Below are 26,713 nucleotides of genomic sequence, written 5' to 3'. Positions count from 1 at the left end.
CGAATGAAATTTTGCCATTTGCAATGACATGGATGCACTTGGAGGATATTGAGCTAAGTGAATTAAGTCAGACAGAGAAAGACAACTACTATATGATATCGCTTATATGTAGAATCTAAAAAATAAAGCAAACTAGTGACTATAACAAAAAAAGAGACTCACAGATATAGGGAACAAACTAGTGGTTACTAGTGGGAAGGAGAACAGGGGAGAGACAGTATAAGGATAGGGGATTAAAAGGTATGAACTATTATGTATAAAATAAGCTACAAGGATATATTGTAGAGGGCTTCACAGGCGGCACTAGTGTTAAAGAACATGCCTCCCAAAGCAGGAGTCGTAAGAGATATGGGTTCGATCCTTGGGTTGGGAAGATTCCCTGGCGGAGGGCATGGCAACCCACTCCAGCATTCTTGCTTGGAGAATCCCATGGACAGAGGAGCCTGGCAGGCTGCCCCTGTCCATAGGGTTCCAAGGAGTCGGACATGACTGAAGTGACTTAGCATGCATAGAATGTAAACCACCAAGGATGGACCCTAAATTAAACTATGGCCTCTGGATGATAATGATATATCAATATAGATTATATGGTGACATATCATAACTAGACTTAATCATGACGATCATTTTGAAATGTATAGCAATACCAGGGTTACACAACTACGTAGAAACCCAGAACCCAAAACTGATCCAAAAGAAATATCAATACCCTGGATCAGGGTTTTATTCCCTAAGAGATGGCCTCCAAATTAGGGAAATAAACAGTTCCTTTGATTTTTAACTCCCCCAAGGTCTTATGCTACTGTGAGTTAATACATATGTACAACAGGAAATCCAATTCTCTTATCTTTTAAAAACAATACCCTGGGACTTTCCTAATGATCCATGAGCAACAATTGGAGAAAAATAGTATCTCCAATAGGAGACTAGGCAGCTGGGCTTGGACCACTGGTGTCAAAGATGTTTTCAGGACAGAATGTCAAAGACCTTAGCTTCAGAACTGCCCAGCTGTACATTCTTGGGTGATTTGCTTACTCTCTCTGTTTTCTCATCTAGAATATAGGGAGATATATACAGTGCCTTCACCATAGGGTTGATGGGAAATTTTAATATATTAATGTATGTAAAGTACTTAGAACAGTACCTAGAACAAAAATACACACCATAAAAGTTCTCACTATTGTTTATTATCACTGCAGATACAAGTTTTAGCCAGGACTTCTGGAAAAAAAGACACATCTACTTTTGCCCCAAAATGAGAGTGGTGAGAGGGTTACTGTTGCTTCCAGATCTTTTCCCAGAGATTGTGAGTTGTCCCTTAAGTCTCTGATATATGAGATTTCTGCAGATTCATCCCTGTCTTGCTGCAGCTCCAAAGTACCACCTGCCACAAATGAAGTTTCACATCCATTTAAAGCTTCCATTGTGAAAGGAAATCATGTATATTAAAAGGCAAAAAGTGAAGAGAACAGCAACATGTATGGCAAATTCAAAAGGTACATTTCTTGAATACAGAACATATTCCTACAATGTACAAAAATTCCACAAAGGGTGTCAAGATGATACTTGATCTAAGCAGGGCCAGTGGTCAGGGGAGGAGATGGTAAGGTACAATTACAATGGTAAGTGTAAAAAAATTAAACAATATGTGACCTTTTTTTGCCTGAAAATTTAGAGGAAAAACAAACTTGCTAAAACCTAATCCTGGGGAGATGAGTGTGTAAAGGACTCTGTATTTATGGTTGGGGGCTGCATTAATTGAAATAATCCTTCCTGAAAGCAGTTTTGCAGTCTGATTTTGTTTAGGCTTTATTGTGCTTAAATTAAATTTTTGAATAAGGAGTATACTCTCATAGTTCAAAATACAACAAGTATAAAAAGGATATGCACTGAAAATTCTCCTTCCCACCCTTCTTCCCCAGCAACCCAGTTACCTCCCCACAGTCAATGTTAGTGGTTTCTGGTGCAAACTTTCAGGGATATTTTTATGAGCATATATTAATTTGTACATATTCTTTCCATCCTTTCTTAAATAAAGTACAGCATAAAATAACTTGGAACATTTACTTCCCTACATCTTACAGAGTTTTCCCACACCATTTTATAAAGAGCTCTTTATTTTTATGCATTAATGTTAGTTGTTTCTTGGTGCTACAGGTTGTATTGTATCCCCTCAAAAATCCTAACCCTGAGTACCTCATAATGTCTTGTTATTTGGAAATAGGGTCATTGCAGACATAGTTAAGATGGAGTCACATTGGAATGGGTGTTATCAAGTCCAAGCTCATACTGCTCACTGTACGACATGCCAATAAATTGAGAGATGAGTTGTGGGGGCAAGGAATAGGGACTTTATTTGAAAAGCTATCAGACCAAGAGGGGGTGGACTAGTGTCCCAAAGGACCATCTTAGATTTCAGACTTCTTTTATGCTAAAAGGATGAGGTGTGGCTGATTGTTGTAAACTTCTTGGTGGTGGAATTCTTTGCTCTTGTACCTTCCAAGTAGGTCTGCTCACAATGCTCCTATAAACCTCCAATAAGACAAACCTTATCCTCTGTTCTGAAACTTTCTGAATGGAAAAGTGTTATACCTTTAAAGGTCAGAGCCTTGAGAATGGGCTATCCTGAATGTTTCAGGCTATAGGCAGCATTCTTTTACAAAAGGTGCAGAGCCAGCATGACTAAGAATGAAAGTCGCTCAGTCGTATCCGACTCTTTGCAACCTCTTGGACGGTAGCTTGCCAGACTTCTCTGTCCATGGAATTTTCCAAGCAAGAATACTGGAGTGGGTAGCCATTCCCTTCTCCAGGGAATCTTCCCAACCCAGGGATCGAACCCAGGTCTCCAGCATTGCAGGCAGATTCTTTACCGTCTGAGCCACCAGGAGCACAAGGGTTAGAGCTAAAGCAATAGATTCAGTATGGAAACAGATGTGTTCTGATGAAGGCAGAGAAGGAGTGATGTGTCTACAAGCAAAGGAACACCAAATATTTACCAGCAAACCATGAGAAGCTAGGTGAGACATATGGAAAAGATTCTTTCACAGCTCTTAGAAGGAACCAACCTTTTTGCTGACATGGATCTTGGACTTCTAGCCTCCAGAATTGTTGAGACAATAGATTCCTGTTGTTCAAGGCTCTCAGTTTGTGGTACTTTGTTATGGCAGCCCTAGCAAACTAGTAATGTGGACATACAAAAATTTATTTAATCACTTTCCTACTTTGGACTTTTTTTTTTCTACTTTGGACTTTTAAGGTCTTTCTTCAATCTCTTACTTTTAAAAATGCTGCAGTGAATGCCTTTTGCACACACCATTCACTACTCTAGCATGGTGAATTTCTAGACCAGAATCGCCAAGGCAAAGGAGGTATAATACTGTATGATATCACTTATATGTGGAATCTAAAAAGTAAAACAAACTAGTGAATGTAACAAAAAGAAACAGACTTACACAAACTGTGGTTACCAGTGGAAGAAGAAAAGGGGAAGGGCAAAATATGGGTGGAGGATTGGAGGTACAAACTATTATATATATATATATATTTTAAAAAGCTACAGGATATATTGTATAGCACAGGGAATATAGTCAATATTTTATAATGACTGTAAATGGAATATGCAAGCATGCATGCTAAGTCGCTTCAGTTTTGTCCGACTCTTCACGACCCTATGGACCATAGCCCACCAGACTCCTCTGTCTATGGGATTCTTCAGGCAAGAATACTAGAGTGGGTTTCTGTGGCCTCCCCCAGGGAATCTTCCTCAGCCAGGGATCAAACCCATGACTCTCGCATCTCCTGCATTGGCAGGCAGGCTCTTTACCACTGGCACCACCTGGGAAGCCAACTGTGAATCACTATATTGTACACCTGTGACATACAGTGTTGTACATGAGCTATAGTTTAAAAAAATAAAAAGATGTATGTGTGGGGATCCATACTGCCAAGTGCCTTCCTGGGACTTGGGAGAGAATCTGTACTCCCTCCAACATGCAGGAGAAGGGCTGCTTCCCCCATTTCCATCACCACAGTGTCTTATCAAAATTTTGAATCTTTGGGACTTTCCTGGTGTTCCAGTGCTTAGGGGACAGGATTTCAATCCCTGATCCAGGAAGATTCCACATGCCTCAGAGTAACCAAGCCCATGTGCCCCCAACTACTGAGCCCATGCTCTAGAGCCCATGTTCTGCAACAAGAGAAGCCACCACAGTGAGAAGCCCATGCATCACAAGTACACAGTAACCCCACCTGCTCCAGCTAGAGAAAGCCCAGGCGTAGCAATGAAGACTCAGCACAGACAAATAATAATAATAAAGAAAAAACTCTTATAACATCAAAATGCAGAATTTAAAAAAACATTTTTGCTTAAAATTTTGGATCTTTGACATTCTGATAAGAGAAAAATAGTATCTCTATGCAGTTTAGATTTGTGTTTATTATTATCAATCACTTGTCTATACTTTCCTGTGAACCCATTTCTCTATCAGATTGCTGATCTTTCTTATCAGTTTTGGAGGAGTTTTTTGTGTATCAGGGAAATTTACCCTTTGTGATACATGATGCAAATACTTTTCCCAGTTAGCTATTTGATTTTTCACTGTTCTCATGGTGGTTTTAAAATAAAATGTTTTTGTGTATTTGAATTGATCACTTCACTTTAACGGTTTCTGGGTTTTGTGTTAAAACAGCAGAGAATTGCTTATACTGGAATTCCCCCTTCCAGGATGATCTAAGAAATGTCCTGTGGTTCTTTCTTATGGAGGTGATAGCAGCAGTCGTGGTGAAGGTTAGTTTGGGCATGTTTCACATTTAAGTCTTGGATGCATCTGGAGTTTATCCTGATATAAAGCAGTGGTTTGAATCCAAACTTATGTTTTTCTAATACTTGACAGTTGTCCCAACACCACGTTTTCCCCACTGATTTGAAGTGAAACCTTTGTTGGATTCTAAGTACCCATGACTCTTTACGTCTATTTTTATACTTTATGTCTCATAATTACACCAATTTAATTATTAATATACTATAATAATGTTCTCTCATCACTTTTTTTTCAGGCATTTCCTAGTTAGAAACAAGCAAGAGCTTGTTCATTTTTTCACATGGACTTTAGAATCAATTGTGTGTTGCTAAAGAAAATTCTGTTGCTATTTTTTACTGGGATTATTAGTTACAGATAAATTTAGAAATAATATTGTTCTGATGCTGAATCCACACAGTGAACTGTGCTTTGGAGAATCTTTCCATAAAGTGAGTTAATCTTCTGTGACCCCTGAAGCAATGTAACTATTCTTCACGTAGGGTCTTGCATGTATCTTGTTAATTTCTGGGTATTTGTCTTTCTGAGTATTTGTTTCTATTATAAGTATATAATCTTTCCTTCCACTATTATAATTCTAGTTTGTACATAAGAAAACTATTGGTTTCTGTATGTTAATTTGGAATCACACCCCTTACAGAGTTCTTTTACTATTTATTCTAGTTTTTTTTTTTTTTTAAGCTGAATCTCTAGGGATTTCCAAAAGTGAAATCTTTTTATCTACAAATAGGATAATTACACCCCTGCTTTCCAGCGTTTATATTTTGCTTTTCTTTATCCAGCTGCAGTGGGAAATGATGGTAGGAGGGCTGACATGCTTGTCTGGTTCTCTTCTCTGATTGCTTCCTATGTTTCTTGACTGTTCTTGCCAACTATTCCAAGCAAAAGATAGAAAAAGCTTTTGCACACTACTATGTATTATAACACTGACTTGTTTTTTTAAAGGAGGCTTAGTAAGAACTTAAATTATTAACAACAGAAAAGTTGAGGAGATTATAGTTCAAGGGGCTTCCCTGGTGGCTCAGATGGTAAAGAATGTGCCTGCAATGTGGGAGATTCAGGTTCGATATCTGTGTTGGGAAGATCCCCTGGGAGAAGGAAATGGCTACCCACTCCAGTATTCTTTTCTGGAGAATCCCATGGACAGAAGAGCCTGGAGACCTACAGTCCATGGAGTCACAAAGAATCAGACACAACTGAGGAACTAACACTTTGAGAGTATTACAAAGAATAACAACATGGAAATGATAATGTATAAAATCATTTGTGGGCTTCCCTGGTGGCTTGGCTGGTAAACAATTTGCCTGCAATCCAGGAGACCTGGGTTCAATCCCTGGTTTGGGAAGATACCCTGGAGAAGGGAACAGCTATCCACTCCAGTACTCTGACCTGGAGAATTTCATGGGCTGTATAGTCCATGGGGTTGCAAAAAGTCGGACACAACTGAGTGACTTTCACTTTCAAAATTATTTGTAAAAAGCAATATCTAAAACTTGTAGATATAGTATATTTATAACTATCTGAAAAATATCTGAAAAGTGGCAATAGAAAGAAAAAGAACTTTACTAATATGTGATTAACAGTGATTGTCACTAGGTAACAAGATTAAAAGTGATCGCTTTTCCTAATTTTTCTCTTTTCCAATTTCACATAATGAGCTGACATTATGTCATAATGGTAGAAGGAGTTTTATTTTAAAATTCTGTAACCAAACTTAATGATTAAAAGTGTAAATGGAAGCCAGCCCCTTTGGGCATAGCTTGACATTAATCTGCAGTTGAACTACTCCAAAGGGGCAGATGAACCCTAAAGGGTGAATTCTGGGCAACGTTGGCACTACATCTTTTGTCTTTCTAATGTGAGCAATAGGGAGCAGCTGTAAATACAGATGAAGCTCTGCTTGCTCCCCCACTGCTCACCTCCTGTTGTGAGGCCTAGTTCCTAACAGGCCATGGACGGGTAATGGTCCATGAGCCCAGGGGTTGGGGATCCCTGTTCTTGACTACTTGGGGGGGAAGCTCAAAAATCCCAATCCTCAACAAATGCATGTGCTTTTGCCTAAAACCACAAGATCTGAGAAAGTCCTGGGACTCTGCTCCTCCCTAAGGTTTGAAGCTGCCTGGTCTCCTCTGTGAGAAAGCATATCTCATACTAGTATGGTGCCAGATGGATCAAAAACCAATTGCTTCAAGGAAACCCCTTCTATTCCTCCTATTTACTCGCATCTATTAAAAAAATGTGAAGAGGTATAGAAATTATGCCAAACATTTTCTCACTCTGTTAGAACAGGCACATAGAAATGAGCAGACAAAGGAGGGACATAGGCCAAATGGCAGGAAGCCACATATCCTGTAAACAATGAGGGTCCTTGGGCAAACAAAGAAAAGCAAGAACCTCCAGACTGACAGGAAACCACACATTCTGGGGTGGTAAGTGTAAGCAGATAAAGCTGGGAATCTCTAGGGTCCAAATGTAACCTGTTTCTCATTATGCCTTCATTACAATAAAATTAGCCTTACAGGTAAGAAGTTCCCATCATGTACCTATGCCATGACACTTCTGATCAAGGCTTCTGCATGCATGCATACGAAATTGCTTCAGTCGTGTCCAACTCTTTGGGACCCTGTGGACTGTGGCCCGCCAGACTCCTCTGTCCATGGGATTCTCCAGGCAAGAATACTGGAGTGAGTTCTGATCAAGGCTAAATAAGGGCAAAAATCCCTCCTTCCCCTCTGGAAGATGGAGCTGTGATGAAAATCAGGAAATATGACCCTAAACCCCTTTCTCCCCAATGAATAGTCTGTCCATTCATTTTGCCACCCCATATCATGAGCTTACTAAAGAAACTCAACTGATACTCACCTAAGTCTGCCCACGCTTCCTTTGAGCATGTACTGTGGCTTCGGCTCAGATGGTGAAGTATCTGCCTGCAACACAGGAGACTGGGGTTTGATCCTGGGTTGGGAAGATCCCCTGGATGAAGGGAATGGCTACCCATCCCTGGGTATTCTTGCCTGGAGAATTTCGTGGACAGAGGAACCTGGTGGACTACAGTCCATGTGGTTGCAAGAGCCTGGCACTCTATGGCTTAAATCCCTCCTTATCTCATCTCTGAACATTTTCTTCCAAAGGCAAGAAACTACTCTCCCATAACAACTCTAGATAAATAAAATCTATCCAATTAATTTTCATATATCATTGAATTGTTTAAAAATCCACCTTAGGGTTTCCCTGGTGGTTCAGTGGTAAAGAATTTGCCTGCCAACATAGGAGATATGGTTCAATCCCAGGTCTGAGAAGATCCCACATGCCAGGGAGCAACTAAGTCCATGTGCCACAACTATTGAGTCTGTGCTCTGGAGCCTGGACCCACGCACCGCCAGCTACCAAAGCCCGCTCGCCTTAGGGCCCATTCTCCACGAGAGAAGCCACCGAAATGAGAAAACCCAGGACTGCAACTAGAGAGTAGCCCTGGCTTCCTGCAACTAAAGAAAAGCCAAGGAAGAAAAGAAGATGGAGCACAGACAAAAAAAGCATTTCACTTGTCTAAGAATTGATAGTAGTATTTTGCAATATGTATACTTTTATTAATAATCCAGAAAATATTTAACACGAGAAAAAATTGTAAATTTCTAATTTTGTTACGGAAATGCACAATAGGGTGAACAATAAAACTTGCATAAAACTTTTTACAATAGGATCGAATTCAATGATGTACATAGAATGAAAATGTTTTAGATTAGGATAAAAACTCTGAGGGACATAAAAATACAAGTTCGAGGAGAAAAACCAAAAAGCTGTAAAATTTCTGATCGTTTAAAGTGGATAATAGTATCAAGTCGTCATGTGTTTAGAGGCCCACGGATGCCTCTTAAAGAACGGAAAGCAGTTTTGTGTGTGTCAGTATTCACAATGTGGCCTCAAAAATGCCTTTTGTAATTACTTAAACTCAAGATAAAAGATATTTAGATGTTACTGCAAAAAGAAAGCATCGCTTTTCAGTCATCTCAAGCTGGGGTTTCAGGAGCCGACATCAGGGGTCACTGCCCGGCTTGAGCCACTGAAGCTTTGGGATCAGGTTTGATTCAGGGCTGCCCAGCGGGTAGCGCTTCTCTGCGGGTCTCTGTGGGTAGCACTCCGGCCACCGCGCCAGCCCCTCGAACATAGTCGGGGTCCTAAGGCCCCTTGTGCTCCTCCGCCCTCCCTCCCCGCGGTACGTTAAGTACCCACTGTGTCCTTGAACCGACTTAGCTTCAAGTACATAGGTTCTTTAGGTGTTTTTTCTACCGAGTTACACGTTTGCTTTATTGTCCGCCCTACGCCTCAAGTTGAAGTTCTAGAAAACTGTAATCTTCGTGGGTTCGTCCCCATCGCGCGCCACGATAAGCGCTTCATATTAATTTATAAATTAAATATATATGTTATAAATATACGTTATAGATATGTAACTGTAACGGAACATTCCTCTCTAGCCGCGGACGCCTTCGCAGAGTGCCACTGGTCACGTGCCCGGAAAAGGAGCTATCATCGAGTTAGTCCTCCAGCCTCGTAGAGAGGACTCGGAAGTGCCCCGGAGCGGGCCTGGGTTTTTCCGGCCGGGCCGTCCGCGCTTTTGTCCCGCCGGCGGCCGGGCTCCCGCGGCGCCGCCACAGCCAGTACGTGAGTCCGCAGCCGCCCGCGCTCCCGCCCTCGGCCCTAGCCTGCCACGCCCTTCCCTTCTTGGCCGGGTCTCGGCTATTCCTCGGGTCTTGGGCGGGATCGGGGAGGAAGCGCGCCCCCTCCCTACACACACCTCAGGAAGCGCACTGGGGAAGTAGAGGGGAGGGAAGACCTCGGGTCGGCCGAGAGGTGTCGGGCCCACCCCTGGAACATATTGGGTTCCTTGTAGGCCCCAACTTCGGCTGTCCGAGAGGGCCAAGGCTGGGGTGGGGCTGCCAGGTGTGTGGAGAAGGGCTGGGGCCCCCATACCCGTGTTTCTCAGCTCTTCGCTGCTGTCTCGGGCGAAAGGGGAACCCAGAAAATCAGTGCTTTAAAGAAAGCCCCTAGTTCTGCGCCCGTGGCAGTTAAGTTTGTCCCTGGGATTTGAGAGTGAATACGAACTTTGGAAGGATCCCGAGGGGTAATGTTATTTGACCTCCCCGCCCCACACCTTTTTTGTTTTCTTTGATGGGGCCGTGATGTTGAGAGACTCCTGCCGCAGGTGTTGATGGAACCGCTGGGAGGCGCTGCCCGGCCTTCGCCCTAGGAGAGCTCACCTTCTGTACAGACAAGGGATCTGGGAAGAGGCTGTCTGTCGCTGCCTCTCACAATGAGAAGGAATTGACTAGGTAGGGAGAAATAGGTCGAGGAGGCTCCTAGGGAATCCAGGCGTGGGGATGTGAAAGAGGAATGGAAGGCCGCGGCTGGGTGTGCTGCTCTAAGACGTTTGGACTAGGAGGCCACCAGGAGTGTTTCCTTTTTGAAAGCAGGAGGATTTTTTCCTTAAATAAGTTTTTGACTATGTAATATATTCATATGGTTCAGATATTAAAAATGTGAAAAGATATCAATGAAAAGATCTCCCTCTGTTCAGCTATCTTTCTAGGCCCAATCCCTTTAGAAAACCAACCACATTTGATAGATAATTTGAGTGTATCCAGTTTCTTTATGCAAACATATTGGCAAATTTGAATGTACTTAGTCTCTCCTTTTTTTCACACAGGTGATAAGGTACTGTTCAGAATTCTGCACCTTGCTTCTTTTGCTTGATCTGTGTTAGAGGTCATCAGAACACAAAGCTTTTTTTTTTCTTTCTTAAATACAGCGCTGCAATATTGAAGTGTCATGGCCGTTGTTTGGATGTTTTTTTTTGTTGTTCAGTCACTCATTCTTGTCTGACTCTTTGTGACCCCATGGACTGCAGCATGCCAGGCTTCCCTGTCCTTCACCATCTCTGGAGCATGCTCAGACTTACGTCCATTGAATCAGTGATGCCATCCAACCATCTCATCCTCCGTCGTCCTCTTCTCCTCCTGCCTTCAATCTTCCCCAGCATCAGGGTCTTTTTTAATGAGTTGGCTCTTTCCATCAGATGGCCAAAGTATTGGAGCTTCAACATCAGTCCTTCCAATGAATATTCAGGACTGATTTCCTTTAGGATTGACTGATTTGATCTCCTTGCAGTCCGAGGGATTCTCAAGAGTCTTCTTCAACACCACAGTTCAAAAGTAGCAGTTCTTCTGCATTCAGCCTTCATGATCCAACTCTCACATCCATACATGACTACTGGAAAACCATAGCTTTGACTAGACGGACCTTTATCGGCTCTGCATTTTAATATGCTGTCTAGGTTTCTCATAGTTTTTCTTCCAAGGAGCAATCATCTTTTAATTTCATGGCTTGCAGTCACCATCTGCAGTGATTTTGGAGCCCAAGAAAATAAAGTCTGTCACGTTTCCATATCTTTTTGCCATGAAGTAATGGGACTGGATGCCATAATCTTTGTTTTTTGAAAGTTGAGCTTTAAGCCAGCTTTTTCACTCTCCTCTTTCACTTTCATCAAGAGACTCTTTAGTTCCTCTTCATTTTCTGCCATAAGGGTGGTGTCATCTGCATATCTGAGATTATTGCTATGTCTCCCGACAGTCTTGATTCCAGCTTCTGGTTTATCCAGCCCAGTATTTCACATGATGTACTTTGCATATAAGTTAAATAAGCAGGGTGACAATATACAGCCTTGATATACTCCTTTCCCATTTTTGAACCAGTCCCTTCTTCCATGTCTGGTTCTAATTTGCTTCTTGACCTGCAGATTTCTCAGGAGGCAGGTCAGGTGGTCTGCTTTTCCTATCTCTTGAAGAATTTTCCAGTTTGTTGTGATCCACACAGTCAAAGGCTTTAGCATAGTCAAAGGCACATAGCATAGTGAAGCAGAAGTAGATGTTTTTCTGGAATTTCCTTTTTCTATGATCTAACAGATGTTGGCAATTTGATCTCTGGTTCCTCTGCCTTTTCTAAATCAAGCTTGAACATCTGGAAGTTCTCAGTTCACACACTGTTGAAGTCTAACTTGGAGAATTTTGAGCATTACTTTGCTAGCATGTGAAATGAGTGCAGTTGTGTGGTAGTGTGAACAGTCTTTGCCATTGCCTTTCTTTGGGATTGGAATGAAAACTGACCTTTTCCAGTCCTGTGGCCTTGGATGTTTTGGATGTACCACCATTTTTTAAGATCTAGTAAGGCCATTTGGGTTGTTTCCAGTTTCTTTGTTCCTTCAAACCAGAGCACACCCAGTGACTTTGTCCCGGGCATATCTGAGCAAGAATTTTTAAAGAAGGGATTGACAATTCATACAGTGTTTGAAAAACAAATTAAACCAACTAGTTTTTCTCTCCTGATACTTGTGTTTATGATACTTAGCCTTACAGTAGCCCAAAAACCTGTCTATTAATGACACTCTTCAAGCCAGTCTTGCCCCTTTAGCTTCAGAAAATCTCTCAGTCCCCCTTTCAAAATCTCCTTTGCTTACCTTATTCCTCAGGATGACTAGGGTTCTCTTCTCCACTACTAGGTATGAGAATGTTCTATTTCATTTTTTACTTTAAGGAAGAAATCACCCTTAATCATAAGGATTAAGCAGTAGAACCAACTTACGTTAACCATTTACAATTCTAATACTTATAAACTAAATGCAATAACTAAAGCAGAAACCATACTTTTTCCCATCTGCATAACACTTTTATCACACACTCCTCAGTCTCATCTTTGATTTGTCCTGTCCTTTCACTTCTGAGTCTGTAAGCATTTTGTCCTCATATTTGCTCTGATTTTCTCTTTTTCTTTCTCTTGTTGGTCACTTCCAAGTCCAGTATAATATCCAACAACTTAAGACACAGAATCCAGATGGTAGATTGATTTGTAGAATATGGTTGGTACTCTGAAAATCCTCAGTAGCTGCAGATGTGTTGTACCTGTTGCTTGCTGAAGTCTGTTGTTAAGGTAGGAGTTTTCAGCCATAGTAAGCCACAGTTCCTCTCTTCTGAGTTGTCTAGTCTCTTGAGAAGTGGCTCCTGACTTTCCTGGGCAGGGATAGCAAAAATTAAGGACAGATTCTTACTCTCTTCATGAGCTTTTCCAGGCATTGGTGGTAGAACATGAATAATGTGAAGCACAGAAGTACCCAGATGATGTGGTTCCTGTGTAATTTAGAGGGAGTGGATGGCTTACTATTGCTGAAACTTAACTGATATAACTAGGCTATATGGATATAACCAGTTTTCACTCTGTTGAGAACTCATTAGAGAGGAGTTCCCCTTTAGCCTTGAGAACTTTTAAGAAATTAAACCCATCTGGCCCTCTTTCTGTGTAGGAATTGTGCTTTTGAAGTGATTCCTTTCTTGTGTCATAGAGGACATATGAGCTAGTCACCACATCAGTATTGATTGGATTATAATAATCTTCCAGACTCTAGTGCTCAGTTCTCTCTCCTCCTCAATCCATTCTCCCATTGCAGCTAGAATGAGTAATCTTTAATTTTATATTATGAAAAAAATGTAAACATAATAGGAAAGTAGAATAGTATAATGAACTTGGTATATCCATCATTCAGATTCAACAATTATTAGGATTCTGCTATATTTGTTTCCTTTTTCCTGTTTTATTTTTCTTTGTTGAAGTATTTTAAAGGAAATTCCAGACATTATGCCATTTCACCTAGCATAGTCTTAAAAAAAAAAAAGACACTTCAAATGTAGCCTAAATGCCATTATCTCACACCATCCTAAATTAATTCTGATTCCTTGATTTTATGTAGCAGGAATTGTCAGACTTCTGGATCGCTGATCTGTTTTTATATGGCCTGCAAGCAGAGAATGGTTTTTACATTTTAAAAGAAATGCTAAAAAATAAGCCAAAAAGAAAAACAAGTGATAGAATTGTATGTGCCCCACAAAGCCTGAAATGTTTCCTGTCTAGCCCCTTTAATCTCCTGATTTGATAGAATAAGTGATCTTCCAAAATGCATATCTGAGTTTTCCACTCTGCCTAAAACTCCTCTGAATCAAGCCTGGACTCCTTAGTATGATGGGCAGACCTTGCTGCAGCCCTTATTTTTGCCCACCTATCCAGTTGTGCCTGCCATCATCTGTTCCATATATCCAGAGCATGGTGAACACCAACCCTTTACACCTGCTCTTCTGTCTGCTGGAACTAGCCCTTTCTTCCTGAAGCTTTTCTTAGTTCTTTGAAGCAGAGTATGTCCCTTCCCCTTCTTCCTTCATCCATGCTTTATGTCTGCCATTGTTATCATATGTTGGTTATATTCCTGCCAGACTCTTCTACTAGTTTGCAAGTCTCCTAGTACTATCATCATGTTTTTGAGCTTTTCTGCTTGTGTTTTTGACTGACCTTTTCTTAGTCATCAATTTTCTTTAGTCAATTCATGATATTAATTCCATTGCCGACCATCTGCTTTCAGTGAAGATGCACATGTATATTGCCCTGTTTTGATTTCAGTCATTAAGAGGATTGGGTGATATGAAAATCTGCTTCTCCCCAAAGAGAGGTTAAGCAGGACTAGAACAGGGAGACTTCTGGAGTCTGCCTAGGCCAGAGGTGTAAACAGTGAAGTACTTACCATTTCATGCAGACCAGGCCAGGCCACAGCCAATCAAACAAGGTATCCCAGAGGACATGAACGGACTTGAGAATTAGCCTGTCAGAGGGGAAAGGGTCCACCCATCTGGGCCAAGGATTCTAAGTGTGGTGTCAGCAAGGGGTGAATTAGCATGGCCTCTTCAGTGTCCAGCAAGTTGCTCCAGCTGGTGAGATGCAGAAAGCTTCAAGCACCACACTAGGTAGCCTTTAAACACTTATTGGGGAGGGCTCACATGTGCATTTTACAAAATTCTTGATAGTGTTGGAAGAAAAATTGCACAGGGTTAAGAATGTAGGTAGGGGGACTATGGCAGAAGTTCGGAAGGGAATTTAGGAGGGCTTAAACTAAATTCTTAGCAGTGGGAATGGAGTTGGGGATGAGGACTTGAGAACTGTATGCTGCTGCTGCTAAGTCGCTTCAGTCGTGTCCGAATTTGTGCGACCCCATAGACGGCAGCCCACCAGACTCCGCCCTCCCTGGGATTCTCCAGGCAAGAACACTGGAGTGGGTTGCCATTTCCTTCTCCAATGCATGAAAGTGAAAAGTGAAAGTGAAGTTGCTCAGTTGTGTCCGACTCACCGACTCCATGGACTACAGCCTACCAGGCTTCTCCGTCCATGGGATTTTCCAGGCAAGAGTACTGGAGTGGGGTGCTATTGTCTTCTCCGTGAGAACTGTATAGGTGGTCTTAAATGGTCTTCTGGATGTGGAGTGGTGAGGGAAAAGGGAGAGCCCACTTCTGATTTATTCAGAAGAAAAGATGGGTGGATATGAGACTTGGTAATTGAAGAGGGGGTCTGGGCCAGAGATGAGGCTCTGCAAAACAGCTTATAGGAGCCACACATATAGATGGGACTTCCCAGGAAGATTATGTAGAGTCAGAAGAGGAGAGGTTTCATATGGAACAGGGGGCCGGAACATCCAAGGGTCAGCAAACTCAGGAGTCAGCACCTGGCCCTGAAGAAGCTAATGCAGCATGGTCTGAGTGGAATAAATCAGATTGAATAGATGCATCATGTGGGGAGATGGGACATGAAGACCACTTTTTCAATATGCAACTGTGGACAGGACGCAGGATGGCAAAAGCAGTATCTGAAGGGGAAGGAATAGTTGAGACAATTTTAAATTTACACTAACATTTTTTTCATTGGGAAGATCCCCTGGAGAAGGAAATGGCAACCCAATCCAGTATTCTTGCCTGGAAAAATTCCATAGACAGAGGAGCCTGGCAGGCTATTGTCCATGGAGTCACAAAGAGTCAGACACGAGTGAGCACACACACATACAAACTTTTTATTGGGAATAATTTCCAATATACAGAAAATTTTCAATAATAATAATAATGCAGCAGAAACAACATTTTAAATCAGTTGTACTCCAATAAAATTTTTTTAAAGATAAAGAATAAAAAATCCTAATAATCATCACATTATTTTTAATATAAATAAATTTAAAACATTAAAAAAATAGTGAAAAAAATACCCTTTATTCATTCACCTGTGGTTAACTTTTTACTTCATTTTATCTTCTTTCTCTTGCTGTTTCATGCATATCTATTTTTCTAAACCATTTGAGGGTAACATACATATCATGGCCCTTTATCCCTAACACTTCAGTGTGTATTTATAGGGATATTCTCTTGCATAACTACAGTGCCGTTGTCAGCTTCAGTAAACTTAAAGTTGTTAATGACTTTTGCCTGACTTACCATACATATTCCAGTTACATCTGTTGACACAGTTATTTTTAATAACGCCTTTACCTCCGGTACAGATCCAGTTGATATCAGGTATTGAATTTAGTGGTCAAATCTCTTCAGCCTCCTTTAATATGAAACATTTCTGTAGCTTTTGTATTTTATGACAATGGTACTTTTGAAGAATATAAATACCTTTTAGTAGAATGTTCTTTTTTTGGATTTATCTGATCTACCTGATATTTATTTTTCAGTTCAGGTAATGCATTCTGTAAGTGATTTGTCCTTCTCAGGGTGTCACTTCTAGAATCACATGATGTTTATCTGCCCCCACTGGTGATACTAATTTAAGATGACCGGCCAAGCCATGGTTTAATCTCTTCACTATGTGATTACTGTTTTTTCCCTTACAGTCTGTGAAGGAGTATTTTAAGACCTTGCATATATACTGCTCCTCGTGAGAATGCCCCTAGACTTAGAATCCTTTGATAATTCTCCCCTGATCCAAGTCTTTACTCTGATAGTTGCAGAATGCTGATTTTCTTTTTCTTCCAACTCTATTCCCTCCACATTTACCAACCAGCCCTGGCATTCTCCTGTAAACAGGAGGCCTCTCTTTCTCCCATTTGTACCTGTATGAACTCATGTAATCCTCTTTGCAATGGCTTATAATTCTTGACATAATTGCTGTGGAGCGTAAATTCAGTGTTGAAGCTGGCTCTTGTGGTCTTGTCATATGCCCACATCATCTTTTTGTCATTGTTGAGCATTTTCATATTTGCTGTCATAATGATGTCTCAGCTCATCTTTTTTTTTTTTTCCCCAATTTCTCCTTTATTTATTTATTTTTCAGTGGGTTTTGTCATACATTGATATGAATCAGCCATAGATTTACACGTATTCCCCATCCCGATCCCCCCTCCCACCTCCCTCTCCACCCGATTCCTCTGGGTCTTCCAGTGCACCAGGCCCGAGCACTTGTCTCATGCATCTCACCTGGGCTGGTGATCTGTTTCACCATAGATAATATACATTCAGCTCATCTTATACCTATCCTGGCCCCAGCCTGGAATCCTGCAGGTTCATTTTGGTAGATAATGATAGTAAAGTCCAAGAACAAGGTACTGGATTGTGCTCATTAACTCAGATATTTTTGATTCTTAGCTTTTCAGCAGACAAAGCTAGTGAATATATATACATTTACACACATATACATACAAATATTGGAGAAAGAAATGGCAACCCACTCCAGTGTTCTTGCCTGGAAAATCCCATGGGCAGAAGAACCTGGTGGACTACAGTCCATGGGGTCTCAAGAGTCAGACACGGCTTATTGACTACACCACCACCACCACATACAAATATACATACAGGTGAATGTACATTTATATAATGTGCACATTTGTATATAATTTAGAAATCATAGGTTCACAGTAATACCTCTGATTTGTCCCCACAGGGTCTTTCTTGTCTTACCCTATTGCATATTATTATGTTCCTTCTTCCTCTAGAAGAGCTCTGGCTCCCAACTAAATCAACACATTTACTCAGTCTAGTAATAGATCTAAAATTGTTTCTGAATTGCTTTGCCCATAACACTACAGGAAACAAACCTTCCCAAACTAGTTGTTTGCAGCTCTTCCCCACTGCTCACTCCAGCCTTCCCAAAACTGAGAGTATGTATTACAAAGTTACATATTATGTACCCAAGTGACATAGATTAGTTCTTCCTTTTTTTTGTTTTGGTCTTACATTTACCATATTCATGTAAAACACAAATGAATTCATTGGTTTCCATTCACTTTATAGTTTAGTGGCTTTCCCCCTTTCCCAGTCTTATTGACTTGATTTTATTTTTTGAATCTGCAAAACATTATCATGCTTCCATGAGTAAAAGCTATACAGAAAGCTGTAATCAGTGTCTCTGTCCCCTCTCTCTTCTGTTCTTTTCCCCCACTCTATACCTTATAGGAAACAGCCTTCACTCTTTTGTGGATATTCTCATTACTAAAAAGATAAACAGTTATATGCTTGTTATTTTTTATTTTCCTTCTTACATAAGATGTAGCATATATGCTGTCTTTTGCTTTACAGCATATCCTGGAAATTGCTCCCTAACAATTTATAGAAATGTTCCTTTTCTTTTTAGTACTCCATTGTGTATGTGTGCCATATACACCAGTCTTCTATGCTTAGACATGTAGATGATTTTCTAGATTTTGTAATTAAAAATAATGCTACGATGAATAACTTTGTGCACATATGCTTTTGTATTGTTGGAAGTGTATCTTCAGTGTAAATTCCTGGGTGGGATTTCTGGATTGGAGTATAATGCATACATAGTTGTGTAGATATTGGCAGATTTCCTTCAACAGAGGTTATGCCAATTTGCATTCTCAGTAATGTGTGAGACTGTCTCCACAGCCTCACCCAAAGAGTATATTTTTAAGGTTTTGAATATTTGCCAATCTAACATGAGAAAGGGGATCTTAGTATAGTTCTCATTTGCATTTCTCTTATTATGAGTGAAATTGAAAACATGCTTAAGGACCATTTATGTATTTCTTTATATGAATTGTCTGTTCATGTTCTTTACCCATTTTCTGTAGGATTTTTAGTCTCTTTAACTTTAAAACATTGTATATTTGAGATATTAGCCTTTATATATAATATATTTTGCAGATATTTCCTTCGACTTTTTCATTTATTTTTTTGGTTTTGCTAATGGTATTTTTTGCCATGCAAGTTTACTTTTATTTCCATGTAATCAGCTTTGTTACTCTTTTATTGCATCTTGGTCATAAAAAACTTCTTCTGTACTCAGGTTGTAGAGGCGTTCACCCATGTTTTCTTCTGGTGCCAGTTTTTAATATTTAGAGTTCTGCTACATTTGGAGAGGGTTTCCCTGATAGCTCAGTTGGTGAAGAATCCGCCTGCAATGCTGGAGACCCCAGTTTGATTTCTGGGTCAGGAAAGTCGTCTGGAGAAGGGATCAGCTACCCACTCCAGTATTCTTGGGCTTTCCTTGTGGCTTAGCTGGTAAAGAATCCATGTGCAATGCAGGAGACCTGGGTTTAATCCCTGGGTTGGGAAGATCCCCTGGAGAAGGGATAGGCTACCCACTCCAGTTTTCTGGCCTGGAGAATTCCATGGACTGTTTGGTCCATGGGGTCGCAAAGAGTTGGACACGATTGAACAACTTTCACTTCACTTCACTTACATTTGGAGTTTATTCCTGTGAATGATGTAAAGAATGGATCTACTTCCAACACTATTAAAGAGACTATTTTTGCTTCATTGATTTGAAATACCACCTTTATCATATACTTGATTCTGTGTGTACTTGGGACTATTCTGGATTTTTTCCTATTCTGTTTTTTTATATACCAGTACCACACTGTTTGGGCTTCCCTGTTTGGCTGTTTGGTTCAGACAGTAGAGAATCCACCTGCAATGCAGCAGACCCAGGTTTGATCCCTTGGTCAGGAAGATTCCCCTGGAGAAGGGAATGGCTACCCACTCCAGTATTCTTGCCTAGAGAATTCTGTGGACAGAAGAGTTTGGTGGGCTACAGTCCATGAGCTTGCAAAGAGTTGGACACAACTGAGCAACTAACACTTTTACTTTTCACCACACTATTTTAGTTATAATAGCCTTTGGAATATCTAAATAGTATGAGTAGTTCTCCTCCCTTACAGTTTTTCTTTTTCTCTTTTTCCACCCTGACAAATTTTGTGTTTCCCTGGCAATTTCAGGGGATTTGATTTTGTGTTGTAGAAACTTGACATCTTTCTCTTCTCAGAGCTGAGGGTGATAGAGGTGGAGGGGCCCAGATCAAAGGGAATGGGTAGAGCAGGGTCCCTCATGTGATGGGAGCAGGATTCAGAGCACAGACAGATGTGTTGCTACTAATGGTCTGGATTTCCAGTGACCACTCACGTTTTAAATGGCATGACTGCTGTGACCAAGCCTGTAAAGAAAGGGAGCAGGGAGCTAGGGTTGTGCCACCACTATTCAGTGACTTCTAATGATTTCTTACCTGATATTACTTAATAGTCATTTTGTGAAGTCTTCATTTTTTAAAATGTATACCGAGTGATTCTTTATTTTAGCTTCCTGGTGATATTGAGTTCCTAGCTCCTCCTGTTCTGTAAATGTTAATTCAGAGTCCATTATTCACTTCTGTAAGCATAAATTGGATCATGAGTGCAGGTGTTTATATGTGTCCACTCCAGAGTATATATCTTACTTTTCTTTTATTGCCTCTGCTTTCTTATCACATGTTCACACATAGAGTTTCTAAGTAGAATTACAGAGTACTGACCGGGGGGGGGGGGGGGGTGGGTCTGATACCCAGGTAAGAGAGAGGTCTGAATGTTAACTAAGTCTAATTACAAATGTCTAATTGTCTAAGGCTGGGAGACAACTAAGTTAGTGTTGCTTCTGTTCTCAAGAGTCGGTCTTTTAGCAGGTGCATGCTGACAGAGTGCCAGCTGTGTGTAGAGTGCCTTCAAGGGAATAAGGAGTCACTGCCTTAAAATCTGCTTTGAGAAGGAGTTTGCCTTTTCTGAGTCCTGTGGTTTATCCCCAGGTTCCAACCCTGATCCAATAACCTGATCTTGATTAAATAATGAATTAGGTGCTATAGCATATAGAATTAACCAAGTGACTGGCAGTGTTCTCCATACCTTATATATGTTATTTAATACATCAGTTCTATTGCCCTCATTTTACAGATGAGGAAACTGGCATAAAGAGCTTAAGTAACTTTTTTGGGGCTCATACAGCTAGGTATTTATGCCTAGGCAGTATCGTTTCCTTTGCTTGACAGTTTGTATTTTAGCTTCTGATCTTTGATATGCTCTGACTGTTGTTAGCCTGTTCATAAAGTGGGAATGAATGCCTCTGCCTGGCAAGCCAGAGTGTGTTCTTCCATGTAGAGTTCTTCCCTGACTAAACCACTCTCCAGGGTCAGTGTTTTCCTTGGAGAGAAAATCCAGGAGGCTATACCGACAACAGGCATCTGCAGCTTGTTTTCTTTCTCATCTCTGACATGACTGTCCTCATGATTTCATAACCAACTCCCCATTACCTCCACTCATGTACTGATTTCTCCTTTAGTTTTGCCAACCCTCTGCTGATTATGGCTTCTTAGCTTTTGTCTTATTAATCTTTCTGTCTCCTATTCTTCAGAGACTCTTTGGACCCTCTGTTTGGTTTTCAGAGACTAGGTGGCATTTTTCAACAACTGGTCAATGTTGCCCTTGATTCTGTGCATCATTCCAGTTCATTTCAACTTGTCATCATGCTAAGTTGTTATGCAGGAATAGAAAACGTCTCTGTTCCATTGGCAACCCAGGGATCTAGCGTTTTAACATTACTCCGCAGGGGCAGAAATTTTGGCATGTCCATGATTGTATCCCTAGCAGTTAAAAATGGTACCTATCACACCATATGTGGTCAGTAAACATTTGTGGAGTGAATGAGTGAATTTGGATATTAATTCCTTCAGTTTTTCTAAAGTGAAGGTATCATTTTCATTTTCTTGGTTTAGTGTCACATTTGAAGACGAGGGGCACTGAGGATGAGGAATCAACTGAAAAGTATGAAAATACTGGAAATGCAGAATCTGTATGGCCAAAAGTGGAAGGTCTTCACAAGGATCATATGCAGGAGTCTAAGGTTGGTGAAACTTGTGATTGGGATAGCAAGGTAGAAAATCAGATGGACAAGCCTGAGGGAAAAAGAATGAAGGAAGACAAAAGTGGCATCAGGGAAAAGATTGGCAAAGCCAGGAATACAGCAAATGTAAAGACAGAACAGGAAGATGAGGCATCTGAGAAAAGCTTACATCTGAGCTCAAAATATGTTACACACCAGACCGTCCCTATAGAACAGAAAAACAGTGAACAAGTCAAATGTGTGGAGAGCATTAATGGAAACTCTCATCCCAGTCTACAGCAAAAAGCCAGTGCTGTTAAGAAATCACATAAATGTGATGACTGTGGGAAATCCTTCAAATACAATTCCCGACTTGTTCAACATAAAATTATGCACACTGGTGAAAAACGCTATGAGTGCGATGACTGTGGAGGGACTTTCCGGAGCAGCTCAAGCCTTCGAGTCCACAAGAGGATCCATACTGGGGAGAAGCCGTACAAGTGTGAGGAATGTGGGAAAGCCTACATGTCCTATTCCAGCCTTATAAACCACAAAAGCACCCATTCTGGGGAAAAGAACTGTAAGTGTGATGAGTGTGGAAAATCCTTCAATTATAGCTCAGTTTTGGATCAGCATAAGAGAATTCACACTGGGGAGAAGCCCTATGAGTGTGGTGAGTGTGGGAAGGCCTTCAGGAACAGCTCTGGCCTCAGAGTCCACAAAAGGATCCACACAGGTGAGAAGCCCTATGAATGTGACATCTGTGGGAAAACCTTCAGTAATAGCTCTGGCCTTAGAGTCCACAAAAGGATTCATACAGGGGAGAAACCCTATGAATGTGATGAATGTGGGAAGGCCTTCATTACCTGCAGAACACTTCTAAATCATAAAAGCATCCACTTTGGAGATAAACCTTATAAATGTGATGAGTGTGAAAAATCATTTAATTATAGCTCTCTCCTCATTCAGCATAAAGTTATCCACACTGGAGAGAAACCTTATGAATGTGATGAATGTGGGAAGGCTTTCAGGAACAGTTCAGGCCTTATTGTGCATAAAAGGATCCACACAGGAGAGAAACCTTACAAATGTGATGTCTGTGGCAAAGCATTCAGCTATAGCTCAGGCCTGGCAGTCCATAAAAGCATTCACCCTGGGAAGAAAGCCCATGAATGTAAGGAGTGTGGAAAATCATTCAGCTATAACTCACTTCTTCTTCAGCATAGAACAATTCACACTGGAGAGAGACCTTATGTATGTGATGTCTGTGGAAAAACTTTCAGAAACAATTCAGGACTCAAAGTCCACAGGCGACTCCATACTGGGGAAAAACCATATAAGTGTGATGTGTGTGGAAAAGCCTATATCTCACGCTCTAGCCTTAAAAACCACAAAGGAATCCATCTTGGGGAGAAGCCCTATAAATGTAGTTATTGTGAAAAATCCTTCAATTACAGCTCTGCCCTTGAACAACATAAAAGGATTCATACAAGGGAGAAACCCTTTGGGTGTGATGAGTGTGGAAAAGCCTTCAGAAATAATTCAGGCCTTAAAGTCCATAAACGAATCCACACTGGGGAGAGACCTTACAAATGTGAAGAATGTGGGAAGGCCTACATCTCACTTTCAAGCCTTATAAATCATAAAAGTGTACACCCTGGGGAAAAGCCCTATAAGTGTGATGAGTGTGAGAAAGCCTTTATCACATACCGAACCCTTATAAATCACAAAAAAATTCATCTTGGGGAGAAGCCCTACAAATGCGATGTGTGTGAGAAATCTTTTAACTACACCTCACTTCTTTCTCAACACAGAAGGGTCCACACTAGAGAGAAACCCTATGAATGTGACAGGTGTGAAAAAGTCTTCAGAAACAACTCAAGCCTTAAAGTGCATAAAAGAATTCATACTGGTGAGAAGCCCTATAAATGTGATGTGTGTGGAAAAGCCTACATCTCACACTCAAGCCTTATTAACCATAAAAGTACCCACCCTGGCAAGACCCCCTACACATGTGATGAATGTGGAAAAGCTTTTTTCTCAAACAGAACTCTTATAAGCCATAAAAGAGTCCATCTTGGGGAGAAACCCTTCAAATGTGTTGAATGTGGGAAGTCTTTCAGTTATAGCTCACTCCTTTCCCAACACAAGAGGATTCATACGGGGGAAAAACCCTATGTGTGTGATGGCTGTGGGAAGGCATTCAGGAACAGCTCAGGCCTCACAGTGCATAAAAGGATACACACAGGTGAGAAACCCTATGGATGTGATGAGTGTGGGAAGGCATACATCTCACACTCGAGTCTTATCAACCATAAAAGTGTCCACAGTGGGCAGCAGCCCTATAATTGTGAGTGTGGGAAATCCTTCAATTATAGATCAGTCCTTGACCAACACAAAAGGATCCACACTGGAAAGAAGCTATACCAATGTAATGAGTGTGGGAAGGCTTTCAATATCAGATCAAATCTCACCAAGCATAAAAGAATCCATACTGGAGAGGAATATTTAAATGTGACAAATATGGGAAGTCATAGTGGCACATCACAGAAGAGAACTCATGAGGGAGGGAATGCTCTGGATGGGACCAGGATGAGCATGTCTCTGTAGGAGGCAGAGTTTACCAAGTATCAGGGAAGGCAAATGGAAGAAAAACTTTATAAGAGTATTTGAGGTCCTTGTTCATGGCTTTTAATTTACACAGTATAAATGAAACCATGAGTAATTTCTCTGTGATTTTCAGTCATAGCCAGCAAGGAAGGTTCCAGTGTTGAAGTAAGTGAGCCCTTATGGAATATAAAATATTTAATTCATGCTGGGAATAAAACCTATCAAAGTGATGGAGTATGAAAAAAGCCTTCAAAATAAGTAGACATTTCTGGACATAAGAAATACATATGAGAAAAAGACTTCAATTAGAAGTCACATAGTCACCAACAGAAAGTTCATATATGGGTAAAGTCTCTGAGTAGAAATGTAGGAAATTCAGGAATAGCTTTGAATTCCAGTTATCCGTTGGTCAGTGGAAAAGATCCAAGAAGGACCTCCAGTAGGCTAATTCAGGGAAAGGAAACAGGCTTCAGGGAATATAAATTAATATAGTAGTGGTCATGAAGAATAACTTTGATATAATTGATTTGGGGGAGTGACGGCAACTTGTGAAAATTTGAATTTCATTGTAGGAAATGTAAAAAGTATAGACTTATAAATCTTACAGAAAATAGAGAGTCACTCAAATAAATTCATGTTGATTGGACTATACTGTTGTAATGTTGTGATATACACTATTGAGTGGGTGAAACTTTAAAATTTTTCAAATAAATACCCTTAATGAATCATGAATGTGTGATAAGTGAAAATATCACACATTATGCTACAAATGAAGGGTTCTACCATGGACGGAAATTTAGCATATTTAATAACTAATGGAACACATCCTCAACATGCAGAAAAAATTGATTCAGGGATTCCTATGAATAGGAATTCTGAGCAGGAGGGCATTTTATTGCAGGACCTGAAAAGCTAAGTAGCTACCTGTTATTGGGGGATAGGAGAAAATTCCTGCTTCTTAACAATCATGTTAAATGTTTGATTGTTTGTGTTATTGTAAAGATTTCATGCACTACATGTGTTTATTGTCTGTTGTAAAATGTTATGAATTTCTGTTTAGGGCTCACTCTTAGCCATGAAGAGCCAGATAGTTGTGGCAAGGTAAGGTGAAACTCCAATAAAGGAATTCTTCAAAAGTAAACAGGCTGTGACATACTTTAGGTGGAAGAACACACAGAGAGCCATTTGTGTGTCTTGTCTTTGTAGGGTAAGTTATACCAGATGCAGACCAAAGAGGGCAGCAGGGGACTCATCCCTCAGGGCTAGTAGCTCAGATTTTATGAGAAATTAGGTGGTACCTCCACCAGAAGTGAAGATTGGATTGATCCTCATACTGGGGCTGGATAATAACCCCTAGGAGTGGACAGGTTGGGCAAGTGGTCAGTCACAAAATAGAAACTGTTCTCTTGGGACCGGACAGAATTTAACAAATAGTGTTAATATATGTAAGACTGGAGACTTCCCGGATGGCACTAGTCATAAAGAACCCACCTGCCAATGCAGAAGACATGGGTTCGATCCCTGGGAAGATCCCCTGGAGGAGGGCATGGCAACTCACTCCAGTATTCTTGCCTAGAGAATCCCATGGACAGAGGAGCCTGGTGGGCTACAGTCTGCAGGGTTGCAAACAGCTGGACACGACTGAAGCAACTTAGCACACATATATAAGACTATTAACTAGGTAACTCAAAGAATGAAAAGTGAGTCTTTTGAGAATTAAGTAACCTGTCCAGGAATTTTCCTGGTGGGGCTTATCAGTAGAGACCAAATTCTAAGTCAAGTCTCTCTGGCTCCAAACTCCACTCTTCACAAGAGGACAATGTTTAGTCAGATAGCTTCTTGGTTCTCTCTAGGATTCCTGTTTTTATACACATAGTTTCCATGCCTCTCTTTAGAAGTATTTCTTCCACTTGCTTCCAAACAAGGTAAGTTTGATGGTGGTGGGAGGGAGGGATGGTGGTAGAAAAGGGAGAAGGAAAGAGCATTTCTGTCACTCATTTCCACTTTGGAATGTCACAACCACACTTGCTTTTTGTCCTCTACCTGCAGCACTGACAAACCTGACCCTGTCCATAGACTTGGATTAGTTTATTCAGCAAATACTTGTTAAGGATCTGCTAGACACATCCATTGTCTCATGTGCTAGGCAGCAGTAGATAGAGGACAATGGCCACCGCAAAACCACCCTAATGGATGCTGAACTAAACTTTATGCTTTGTGAGGAAAGTGATCTCCACCGACTGGGAAACGAGGCACTAGTGGCATCTGAACAGGATATTGAGTTGAGTCTTTTAC

General features: G+C 40.8%; 1 protein-coding gene across 4 annotated transcripts in view; it reads left to right on the top strand.

Moving 5' to 3' along the window:
* ZFP62 (ZFP62 zinc finger protein) overlaps nt 1-25,064 on the top strand; it is a 54,837-nt gene extending 29,773 nt beyond the window's left edge. Inside the window, exons 2-3 of one of the 4 annotated variants that reach the window (XM_061151098.1) lie at nt 9,290-9,476; nt 21,702-25,064. In XM_061151098.1, the coding sequence (XP_061007081.1) occupies nt 9,290-9,476; nt 21,702-24,418 (2,904 nt within the window). In that variant the 3' untranslated portion in view covers nt 24,419-25,064. Of the gene's footprint in view, nt 1-9,289; nt 9,477-9,976; nt 10,145-21,701 lie in introns of those variants that run through there. The other 3 variants (XM_061151100.1, XM_061151101.1, XM_061151099.1) reach the window with 3 other exon arrangements.
* Nucleotides 25,065-26,713: the final 1,649 nt, after the last annotated feature.

The sequence above is a fragment of the Dama dama genome, chromosome 9, assembly GCF_033118175.1.
Source record: "Dama dama isolate Ldn47 chromosome 9, ASM3311817v1, whole genome shotgun sequence".
In the NCBI taxonomy this organism is placed as follows: Eukaryota; Metazoa; Chordata; class Mammalia; order Artiodactyla; family Cervidae; genus Dama; species Dama dama.
Note: the sequence above shows the minus strand (reverse complement) of the source record. Positions and strands in the feature narration are given on the sequence as shown.